At 33.4% G+C, this 12,982-nt stretch overlaps 1 protein-coding gene across 1 annotated transcript; it reads left to right on the forward strand.

The window, feature by feature from the left end:
• Positions 1-4,730: 4,730 nt before the first annotated feature.
• On the forward strand, positions 4,731-10,987 carry HELRODRAFT_182281 (hypothetical protein; the record flags this gene model as incomplete). Its single annotated transcript, XM_009032581.1, has 6 exons — positions 4,731-4,784; positions 5,005-5,034; positions 5,149-5,263; positions 5,630-6,131; positions 10,460-10,541; positions 10,883-10,987. The coding sequence occupies 6 exons, from the start codon at positions 4,731-4,733 to the stop codon at positions 10,985-10,987; spliced, it is 888 nt and encodes a 295-aa protein (XP_009030829.1).
• Positions 10,988-12,982: the final 1,995 nt, after the last annotated feature.

Consider the following 12,982-nt stretch of genomic DNA (forward strand, 5'->3'; position numbering starts at 1 on the left):
ATTGCGAAGCAGGTGCTCAGGAGGGAATGACATAAATTATAATAAGGTAACACATAAACGACGACATCAACCAACTTCCTTTAGAGATGGATCCGAATTTTGAATGAGCATCTCAATAAAAAGCAAAAGTTCTGGCCACCTACCATCCGGAAGATCATGTTTCGCAATTGTCGCCACCAATTGGGCTAATGATTTCCTCACAAATTTCCTAAGATGAGAAAAAAATAATGCAACATTTTATAAAAACTGGTAAATAAACCTTTGTGTATTTAAACACGGAATTAAACTAATGGTGAAAATTGTGCACGAAAAATATAATAATTTTGAAAATTTTTATGCAAAACAACAAGCCCATTTTGCAAATCGTGACATTGGCTAATTAATTACTTTATTTAAACTATCAACAAAAATTATACCTCACAGTGACTTGGCGTTCATAATAATTTATTGCAAGTTAAATTTATTTCCATTATTACCATGCATAATTAATTATTTTCATTTCCATGCATAATTAATTATTTTCATTTCAAGGCATTATTAATTACTTTCTTTCTACGCATATTCATTTCAAAGCATTGTTAATTAATTTTCATTACCATGCATTATTAATTTTTTTCATTTCAAGGCATTATTCATTATTTTCATTTCCATGCATTATTTATTACTTTTATATTCTAAGGAATTATCAGCAAACATGGAGGTTTATGAAATACTTCTAAATTTTAGTAAATAAAATTTATACAAACGTATAAAATTTTGAAAGAGATAAAGAAGAAATACAAATGATACAAGATGCACGATAAATTATTATTAAGTAAAACAAGCAATTTTAAAAACCATACAAACCAAACCAAAACATCCATAAAATAATAAATGAGAACAAAAAATAACAAACTCTGGTTCCCTGCTCAAGACATTCAACAGGTTCTGTCTTATTCTGTGAATAATTGATTAAATAATTAATTTATTAATTAACTAACTAAACATTATTAATTTTTATCGTTATTGGTCAAAAAGTTTTTGTGTGAACTATATTTTCATCGATGGTAATATTATAGGCTGGTCAATAAGATGTGGTAATATGAAGAGATTACAGGTTGCAATAATCAGATCAGTATTTCCCATTTTCTACTAGCTCAGCCAGCTGATCAGTTCCAGCTAGTTATCCAGCTAATGAGTTTTGAACTGTTCATGCACTATTAATTGCTGACTGACACATCCATTAAAATTGAACCTTATTGCTCGCTTTTTCAGAAAGTTTTTGAGCATGTTCGAGGCCACAATCAATGGAGATTTTCCACCCTCTGCTAATAATTTTAACAGTTGATCTAATTTCTAATGCGTTTTGGAGCTTTTATATGGCCATCAACTGTTATAATATGAATGTTATCATCATGTCGCTACCATTTGATTCCTGCCTCTACTTCTTCATGACCTGATGCAATATTTCTCAGGAAACAAAATCTGTTAATTTGACAACCGACATCAAAAACTGCAAATAAAATTTTTTGACCTCAAATTGTCCAATATTAATCAATAAATTCAATAATGAACTTGCATCTTTTTTCAAAAACCTCAAAACCAATTTAAAAACAATTTCAACTAGGAGAGAAAAAACTCAAATCAATATTTCAAAAAGGTCTGATCAAAAGCTGCTATGGTACATTTTATTCACTAAAAATGTTAAATCGCCTCAATTCTATTTATTCCAAGCCACACATATATTAATCATATTAACCCAGTAGCCTTGACAACCTTTTACCAAACATCAAAAAATAAATTCGAGTAAAAAACTTTTGAAGAAACCTTTCTTTTGTGTAAATGAACTAAAAACAAAAAATAATTTGTCCACGTATTTATTACAACTACAGCCAGAATGAAGAATGAAAGTGCAGACTGTTAACATAAATACATTTCTCTTAAATAAAATCATTTTCATTCTTTGTAACATAGTCAGACTGTGATAATATTTAAAATTATTTTTTCGTTTTCCTTTCATTCAAATAAAAGTGTTTCTTTAAAATATTTTCAAATTATGTTATTTATTACCTTCTACTTCAAAAAAAACGTGATAACTCCAGTTTTCTCTATTTTTAAATTAACAAATTTTGATAAAATACAAAATTCTTCAATTCCATTTTAATTTTACACAATTTTACATATTACTTTCAATAAATTAATAATTTTAATAAGAACTTTTAAAACTCTTCGGTTTTACCTTTTGATAGAATACTAATTTTCACAATGATCTTTGTTAAAGCAATACAGAGCTTCAAAATTTGTCACATGTCGGCATTCATCAAACAATGCGGTAAGAAAAAGAATCTAATATCATATAATATCAGAAAGATTCAACAAGCATTTTTTCAATCTTATACACAGACAGACAGGAATGACAACTTTGATATAATTAGCAACTTAATTTCCATCTAACAGACTGCATCTCTAAGAAAATACAATTTAAAAAAGCAAAACACAATCTAACAACGAATATTTTACAAGTACATTAAGAAAAAAACCAGCTGATTTTACAGGTGTTAAATTATAAAATTAGATCATTAAATTATGAAAATTAAATTAATGCAGTTAAGATTGCCTTTGAAACAAACATCCACAGAAAATGATAATTTGTTTGCTTGTTCTAATTTAATGCCTTATCGAGATTAGCATATTCTGTTTATTTTAAAAATATTATCAGTTAATCAATACTCGTTATCATTTCCAATCATTTATCAATTTGTTAGTCTATTTATCTAGTTCCAAGTATGATTATCCTTAAGAATGTCAAAAGCCATCGACACTGACACAGGACCAATTCCAGATATACGTAAAACCCTTACCTGGCTAATCATAACGTTTAAAAGGTCCTCAGACTGACACCATCCACACCAACGCAACGCAAAAAGATCGTCCGAGCCTACCATCCGACTCCCACCCTACGCGTATATTGGGAACCGTAATTATTGCTGCTTCCACTTATTATTATTTTTTTTGCGACTATGGGGTTCACCAACGATAAATTCATGGCACGCCTGGGGATTCTTTATTTTGAAAGATACTTTTCCTTTTTGGCGTCCGGGCCTCCACCATGCGGTTCGCCATCAATAGACACCTTACACGCCTCCGAGGATTCTCTTTATTGTGACTATCTCTTCTTTGGCGACCTGAGCTCCCTAACCCACAATAGCCGCTTCATACGCCTCTGAGGATTCTCTTTATTGTGACAACTATTTATATCTTCTTTAGCGACTGAGCCTCCACCATGGGGTTCACCCACGATAGACGCTCGACACGCCTGAGGATAAATGATAACTTAACTGTCACGACAATGTTCAACTATATTTCAAAGACTTGAACAAAAAAATGAATGTGATTGATTGCAGTAAAACAGAAGTGACCAAGTGATATTACCCTTGAGAAATTTCTGGTAAAAGTGAATTCCATTGTTTCAACTTCAAAACCCTCCTCCTCAATAAAACAGCCGCATATTGCCGAACCTAAGACGAAAATTTAATTATATTTCAGGACAAAAACAATACCATTATGAAAGGCAGGTTCGCCATAAAATAAAAAAAGTTGCAAAAACAAGAAATATAGTTCAAAAAAATTAATTTCAATATTCAGATTAAATGAAGGTTGTGAATGTGTGTTAGATCGTACAATCAAAAGTCAATGATAATAAGTTACGAAATTAAAATATATACCCATAAAAGGCTTTTTGTAACAGTAAATAGCTAGTTTATGGATGCTAAAGTTGAGGGTGAGTCCATAATGATATAGATAGTGATGCTGATATAGCAAGTAACAGAGATTATAATTATGTTTAAATTACCTCCGGCCTTGATGAGGTGGTCATCAATTGGCATAAGAGAGGAACAGCTTCTGGTTGCTTTACAATTTGTTTCAACTCTTGGGTGGCCTAACAAATTTTAAAAATATTTGTAACTATTCTTTTAATTTGTATTAAAATACAATCAGCCAAAGCTGACCCATATAAACAAATATACAAATATGATCTATAAAAATTAAACCAATGTATATTAATTATTAATTAATAATAAATGGCCAAAAAAGTATAAACTACCAAATTCATTAACATAGCAACGAAAAAATGCTTTGATAACAAAACAGACAGTTTAGTGGCAGCATCCTCGTGATTTAGCAACAATTTATTTGCATGCATAGAATACATACACTACATAACTAAAAATAATGTGGTTGACTGGAATAAGCTTTGTTAGTACATACTATTCTAGTTGTAGTGGTATTTAGGCTAAGTTCAAGATTAGAAATTAGAATTTTGGAAAGTTTACATTCATAATTTTGTTAATTTACTGATTAAACTGACAAAAAATGTATTTTGTATATCTTATTATTATTGACAAATTAGTACAATTAAATTCTAGAACAATGATAATAATCTAATTTTAAAATTATATATATCATCATCATCATGTACGTTTTTAGGCGCACAACCCTGGGAGCCAGAGCCGCCCAGTGTTCATTCCAGGGTTCACTGACGAAAACCCTGGGTTGATCTTGTCACATATTGCTACAGATGCGTTGAAAAATTGCTACAGCTGTGGTAGATGTTTGTCAATGATAACTTGTCTATGGCAAATTAATAAAATCTTTGGTATATGGCTCACTTGTAATTCTCTGAGCACATGTACATGGCCTGATCAAGATCTCCGAAACTTATTCAACAATTTTATTTTAATCTTTTGATAATGGAGCACACAAAAGGAATGACTTTAGAGACTGCACAATTTGGGCAAGAATACGTTGGAAAATTTGCCAACAAAAACCATCCCATGTTGCATAAAACGAATGGAGCGACTTTGTTTTAGAAATAAAACTTTCCTATTAATTATGCAGTGATTTGTGATTATCCAGATTTCTGAACAAAGTTAGTTACCAGAATATGTGCAATTTCAAATGACTTATTGTTTGTAGAGTAAAATTACCAATTTCTTATTAAATCCGGTTATAAAACCTGCTCAGGTGTTGAAAAACTACCTGATCCACCAAAAGGTTACTTGTATGAGTATTAATATTGTTAATTTTTACTTTGATCAAAGCTCTGGAGCAACTGCCTTATCGCGGTGGAGCTGATCAGACCGTCAAATCATTCGATCCAACAAACAGTTGCAACAAACTCTCCCCACCTGGATGTTTACGGGGTTTTTGTCGACGGAGCGGGCAATTCCGGCCATCCTGATCTGTTGTCTTCTCCTGAGAGCCGGAATTGAACCAAATCCAGGTACCCCAAAGATCTGGATTTGCCCTGGATGCCATCAAAAAATCGGCAAAACTTAATATTCAGCCCATTGCAGAACTTGCTACAAGTGGCATCACCTCAACAACGGCACAACCAACATCAACAGTTATTACTATTGGAACAACTGTCCTCATCCGTCTACAAAATCGGGCAAATCGGCGGCGCCGATTGATGCCTCACGACGGCCAACATCAACATCATCAAGCAACTATCCCCGTAACAAGCCATCAACAACTCATGCAACAAATGCTGGACAGTTAAATTATCTTCAACTTAACTGTAACAGCAGCTAAAACAAACAAGACGAAATTCAACAACATTTAATAGACCACAACATTCACATCGCAGCCCCCCATGAATCTAAGCTGTCAAAAAGTTCCAAAATGCCAATCTTCAGGGTTCACGCAATTTACCGCAAGGACCGAGGAAATAGTCGAAGGGGTGGTCTTATTACACTCATCCACAACAGCATTCCCTTCAGCATAATGTCACTACCTGATACTCCCACAATTGAGAGTCAGGACATCAAAATCAACGCGGGCGGCACAGATATCAACATTGTCGACATCTACATTCCCCCTCAATCGGTTTGCACAACTGGCTTCTCAGCTTCAATTTTGCAATTCCTATCAATATCAAACGTCGTCTTGTTGGGAAACGTAAATGCACATAATTCCCTGAGGTATTCGAGTCTGGAGGACACTCGGGGAGAAGCCCTAGCCAGTGAAATCGAAAATTCTGGCTGCGACACGCTCAACCTGGATACCCCAACGCGTCTCCCAACATTCGGCCAACCCTCATCACCAGATATCTCTGTCGCCTCGGACACGTTGATTATAAACATGGAATGGTTCACGATGACCTCACTCTTATCTGATCATCTTCCAATCCACATCATTCTACAAACAACACTCTCACTCACCAAAAGTAAAATTCATAAATTTCGCTAAAGCTAAATGAGATGGTTTCACCGCTGAATCCGAAGTCGGTTTTTCCAATCTAGTTTTCCCTCTTAACCTATCAGTTACCGAGAAATCGTTCCGTCAAATTCTACAGGTCGCAAGTGACTACAACATACCTTCCGGTAAACGAATTTCATATACCCCAGGTTTATCGAAAGAAATCACTGACCTAATGAAAAGGCGGGATAATATCAGAGCAAAAGATCATAATTCAAAAGACATTGTCATACTATTATCAACAATTAAACATAAAATAAACGAACTCAAGCAATCGCGTTGAAAGAATTTCCTGTGCACCTTCAACGGGATAACAAACACAAAACGCCTCTGGAGTACCATCAAAACTCCTAGCGGCAAACCAATTCAATACTCAAATATGGCCATCAATTTCAACAACAGGTCAATTACCAATAACCTGCAAATGGCCAATTCATTCAACAAACTGTTCACCTTTGTAACAAAACATTCATAAAACAAACAAAATAGAATCAACAAAACCGTCAAGAAACATCCGCTTGACGATCACCCTACCATCACACCTAATCAGGTTGCAGAAGCAATTAGAACATCAAAACCGTCCAAAGCAACAGGACCGGACAACCTGAAAATATACCACTTAAAGCCCCTAGGCCCAATAGGAATTTCCTTCCTAACCTACATTTTCAATGAATCCCTACGAACCTGTAAGATTCCATAAATTTATAAAAAACCTAGGATCACCCCCCTACTAAAATCCGGCAAACCAGTTAGCGACGCGAAATCATACCGTCCCGTATCTCTACTTTGCCCGGCAGCCAAAGTATTTGAAAAATGTCTACTGCTGATCTTCTCAAATCATCTCACATTAGCGAGCCATCAACATGGATTCGCCCACTTCACTCAACAACAACAGCTCTCACTACGATGGTTACCGACATCGGAAACGGGCTAAACCAGAAGAGGCCAGTTCATCGTACAATTCTAACAGCACAGGACCTCACAAAAGCCTTCGATACCGTTAACCATCGTACCCTAATCTCTGACCTCCTACTGTCGTCGCTTCCGCAGTCAAATGTTCGCTGGCTTTCAAACTATCTGCACGGACGCTCCGCCTCAACAGAGTTCCGTCGACAATCCTCAAAACAACGTACCATTCGTTCAGAAGTAACTCAAGGATCTGTATTGTCACAAATTCTATTTAACTTCTACGTCTCCAAGATTCCAACCCCGCCTCAAAACAGCAAAGTTATTTCATATGCAGACGACTTCACAATCTATACCACTGGTCCGGATGCAGATAGTCTGACCCATCGGCTCAATTGTTACCTATCTTCAACGACAAAAACTTGGAGATTTCCACCTCCAAGTCACTCTTTTAACATCCCATACATCGCAATATCATCACCATCCTTCAATCAAAATCAATAACAATCTCCTTTCTGTTGAACACAACTCTAAAATATTAGGTTTCACTCTAGACACGATGCTTTCCTTCTCACAACACCATAAACAAGCAGCATCGAAAGCCTCTAAAAAAAAACAATATTTTAAAGGCAGTCAGTGGTACCACCTACGGTCAGGATAAGGAAACTCTTCTACAAATCTACAAAACCATCGCTCGTTCAACAATGGAGTATGCCTGTCCTGCCTGGGCATCACTGTCGACAGATTCAAGTTTCTCCCGTCTCCAACGTTCCCAGAATGCTGCATTACGTCTGGTTACTGGCTGTCATGCTGTCGCATCAGAACGGCACCTGCACTCAGAGTGCCAGATGTTAACGGTAAGGCAGCATTCCGAGCAAATAGCCTGACAATTCCTCCTCTTATGCCATAACCCAAGCCACCCATGCCATAACATCATCATACAACCTCGTCCTCATCGTGACATAAAGACCACCCTCCTCTCAAAATGGTCATCAACAATAAATGCGTTCTACCAACAATAATCGACGATAATACTCTGAAGACAGTTTTAAATAGCCTACATATAAACACTGTTAAAGCCGCCGCTGAGTCGTACCAGTCGCCGTATTGCTCGACTGATGGCCTCCTCAAGCACCAAAAATAGACCCTTCACAAGAATCACTCCCAAGGGTTATCAGACGGACCCTCACCGAACTCCGATCTGGCCACAGTATTCTTCTAAACAGCTACAAAAACAGAATCGACAGGGGGCACATCAACACCTGTCCTTTCTGCAACAATCATAAAGATGATGCTCAACATATGTTTAAATGTCCCCAAAACACCATGGATCTTCAACCCATAGACCTCAGGAGAAACCCTGTTGCAGTGGCGGATTAACTCCGACCACGATTGGAATCCTGAGGGTTCCAACAACAACAACAACTTTGATCAAAGTACTACTGATTATACAGAATATTTTGTATTGGTATTATACAGAATATTTCTGCATGTTTAGTTTTGTTTATAATTATAGTTGTTTGGAAATTGGAGTTAAATGTGGTTTATCAGATGCAAAAAAGGCTTTATATCGAAATCGACCAGTATTGCCACAAACTAGGTGGATTGCAAGTGAAACATGCAGAATCACCAAATTTGTTGTGTAGCCAGCAATTCAAAAAAGTTCGCTTTTAACAGATGCACGAAAAATTCATATATGTAATGATAATATGTAAACAACATCTGTTATTCTTTATTTTATTGTTTTGCTATTTAGTAATAAAAACTTCAATGTTCAAACAGTTTTAGTTTTGTTGAATTGATTGTCTCGCTATGACTGAAAACATCTGTTATTTTTTATTTTATTGTTTTGCTATTTAGTAATAAAAACTTCAATGTTCAAACAGTTTTAGTTTTGTTGAATTGATTGTCTCGCTATGACTGAAAACATGGTGGAGCAAATCGATTTTCCATGTACTTAATACTGTCTAAAACTATCAAACTTCTAAATTTAACCTTCATTATGTTTGAAGTTTAGATCATAAAAATAAATATAACTTCAAACTTTTGAAACGTATATCATCACGCATATCATCTTCAAAGTAGTTATCTCTGTTTAGAAAGAGAGGAATCATGATAATGAAAACACGTAAAAGTGTTATATTTTACGATTTGAAGATTGCAAACTAAGTATTCACCTTAAACAGGGAATATATATATATATATATATATATATATATATATATATATATATATATATATATACATATATTGTATTAAGACTATCAGAAATGCAATTATTGATGAAAGCTTGTTCAGCTTTAGTTAATTTTCTGTTTAACTCTTCGATTTTTCTAATGGTTGATCCTAAATCATTCTCAAATATCTTGAGTTCAAAACCAAAATTTTTGTATATTTTATGCATGGTAGAACAAAAAGGCTTTTATCGATATTCCTATACCATCTTCTGTGTTCAAATTGATACGTTGTGTATGCGGCCAGATGCTCAAATATATATGCTGTGTCTCTACTTTACTTTGTTGATTCCTTGTTTGTTCAAAGTGAATACTTAATTCTTATTTAATTAGTTTTGCAATCTTCAACTTAGTCCAATATAACACTTTCACCTGTTCTCATTATTGATGATTCCTCTGTTTCTAAATTTCTTAGTAGAAAGAATTCCAATTGCCTGTTGTTGAATATTTATTATCGGATGTCATTGTTCTATGAGTATTGATTTGGCTAGTCGTAAATTATAATAGTTGTTATTGTAATGTAAGATTTTAACATTGTGGCCCAAGATTTGTCTAGAAATTTTAGCTTTGTGTTTCTTGTTTCTTTATAGCAAACCGATATGAAAATGCTCCGATGGATGAAACGAATTAGTCTGAAGGACCACATCAAATCAATCAAAATCCTGTGTCGTGCTGGTTTTTGGAAAATGTATTGAAAGGATCCTCAGTATGTGGGTAAGTATAAAAGTTTGACTGTGAAGAACCAACAAAGAAAAAAAAATTACAAGAAACAGAGAATGATGGAGCACTTCCAAAACCATGAGCTGAAAGAATTCATAAATTTACTAGTGAAACTGTGAGAAAAGTTTTGAATCATGTGTCAACAAGGTGGTTGAGTTTTTGGAAAATGTATTGAAAGGATTTTCAGTATGTGGGTAGGTATAAAAGTTTGACTGTGAAGAACCAACAAAGAAAAAAAATTACAAAGAACAGAGAATGATGGAACACTTCCAAAACTTTTGGATCAAAATATATATGCTTTTCTTTAACTCAATCATACATTCATACATGTGTTCGACACATTCATCATCCTCATGTAGTGAGGAGCCAATGATTTACCAGCTGCAGCCCCAGATGACGGCATTATACAAGACGATCCTGAGCAAGCTTGTGAAAACAGAGGTTGGTACCTAAGCATTTTTATCTTTGGAAAAGAAAAATTTTGTAAAAGCGTGAAAGTTTTATACAAATATTTTTAATAATGATTCAAAAATTCTTTAGGTGATCGCAAAGCATCTAGAAAGACAATATAGTCAAAATTGATCACCAAGATGAAAGCCACCGACGGGTCAATAGTGAGTTGTTCATTGGATTTGTTACCAAGAAAGAAACAGGACACGTATGAAGAAAAAAAGTTTCAAGGAGAAGTCAAGCAGTTTTAAGGTGCATATGCTTAGATGTGATAAGTATTGGCGTTTAAATTTGTTTTTAATGATGAAGCTAATTATATTTTTATATTTCAGTTATATGAAGAAAAAGTTTTGGACGAGGGAAAAATGTTAGTGTTTGTGCCAGTGTGTACATTGAACATCAAGGAGATGTTAGGAATACCCTCTTTGGGTTGTTGACAACAAAAATCAACACAGAGAGATGTGTTATTCCTAGAAGCCATCTCCAAAACTCCTCATAAAGACTCGCAAAGCTACCTACACTGCCTTAAGTGAAAGTAGAACAGAAAAAGAAGAAAGAGCTACAACCTAAAACGGCAGTTGAAAATTTAAATAAAAACTTGATTTTTATATATTGTTCACTTTTTTATTGTTAATTACATTTAATGTTATTTTTTTCTTTGATACTTCTAATTACAATATTTTTATTAGTGGTAAAATATAACAAAATATGCTATTATTATGTCCAAATTAGAAATAATATTTACTGTTATCTATTGACAATAAATTATATTTTTACATTTTATGTTGATCTGTGATTTTTTTTAATAAAATTATTCAAAATGATAATAAACAAGTTTCACATTTATTATACTTAATATTTTCGGAGAAATGGGACAGGCTCAGACCACTGTGTCCTGCTTTTGTAATTCCACATGTTGGCATGTATATCTCTGACATAGTATTTTTTTAAATGCAGCTGTATTTACAACGGATTATATATATTATGATAAGCATTAGTTTTGACTTTGAACTTTAAGTTGAAAATGACAATGGAAAAAATAGATCAGTTTCGCTTGACAAGGTTAAAGAGTTAAAAAGAAACAGGTTGTACAATTTTTGTGCCAGTTAAATTATAAAACGCTTCTCATCATAATCATGTTCTTTCTCTACTCAATGTGTGACATGTGATGCATACAAGACAACATGTCATATAGAAACTTATTTTTACTCAATGTGCCACTATCTGACAGTAAATTTTTAAGTTTTAAGTGTGCTGAACATGTAATGATATGCCAGAGCTAAACTTTATTTATAAATTTATAAGAGATCTATCTAATATTCTCTACTAATCTAACCATTTTATTATTATATTTTATTTTCATTAATTTAATGTTTTTGTTTTTAATCTTAACCGTTAAATAGTTAATCTATGTTGATGTTGAAGATATCTTATATGTATATAAAATATAATATGTTGATGTTGAAGATATTTGATATAAAATTATAAAACATTATAATATATAATAAAATAATGATAATCAAATTTAATTTTTAATATATCAGCCCAACTTACAACAGGAATCACAATCAATAACAACCTGAATTATAGCATTATTATCAGGAGTTAAAAGTTTTACTAAAGCTTCTTCCAACTTTTCAGCCATTTTGTTGAAGAAAAAATTATCACGATCGACGGGCTCCACGTGCCAAGAGAGAGCAAGAAAAAGTGCTTGCTTGCGGGATTATAATTATAAAATGAAAACATTAAAACAAAGAATGCGTAATTTATGGAAAAACAAAAATAAAATAATTACTTAACAACCCGCACTATTAGCATCAACATTATTATGTACGTTCATAGGCGCTCAACCCTAAAAGGCAAAACCTCTCAGTGTTTGTTCCAAGGTTTGTATAGCCTTGGGTTGACCTTGTCGCACTAACACGAACATTTCAGTGAAGGATCAAGTCAAGCGGGGGTCCTAAACAGAAAAAAATTTAGGGACTCCAAACTTAGCGTGTAGAAGCTTTGTAATTTAAATTATTGCAAACTTTTAATAATGTTGGTGCTCTATAATTGTTTATAAATCCTTAAATGGAAACCACTTTTAACGCTAGATATTCTTCACTTTGGATACATTTTGTCGATAAAATTGTCCCAAAAATTAATAAGTGCAACAAATTTAAAAATAGTTAAAATTAAATTATTCAAATTAAAAGTTAAAATTCTTTTTATTCAAAAATAGAATATATATATATATATATATATATAGTTTTCAAAAAAATCAACCGCGTTAATACAATTATTATGTTTATACATTAATTTTTCGAGTTTTCTAATTAAAATTTTATTATAATTATTTAATTTATTAAGTAAAAAACAACAACAACAACAGCAACAAGAATAACAATAACAGCAACAACAACAACAGCAACAACAATATTAATAATAAT

This window comes from Helobdella robusta, assembly GCF_000326865.2.
Source record: "Helobdella robusta unplaced genomic scaffold HELROscaffold_84, whole genome shotgun sequence".
Classification (NCBI taxonomy): Eukaryota; Metazoa; Annelida; class Clitellata; order Rhynchobdellida; family Glossiphoniidae; genus Helobdella; species Helobdella robusta.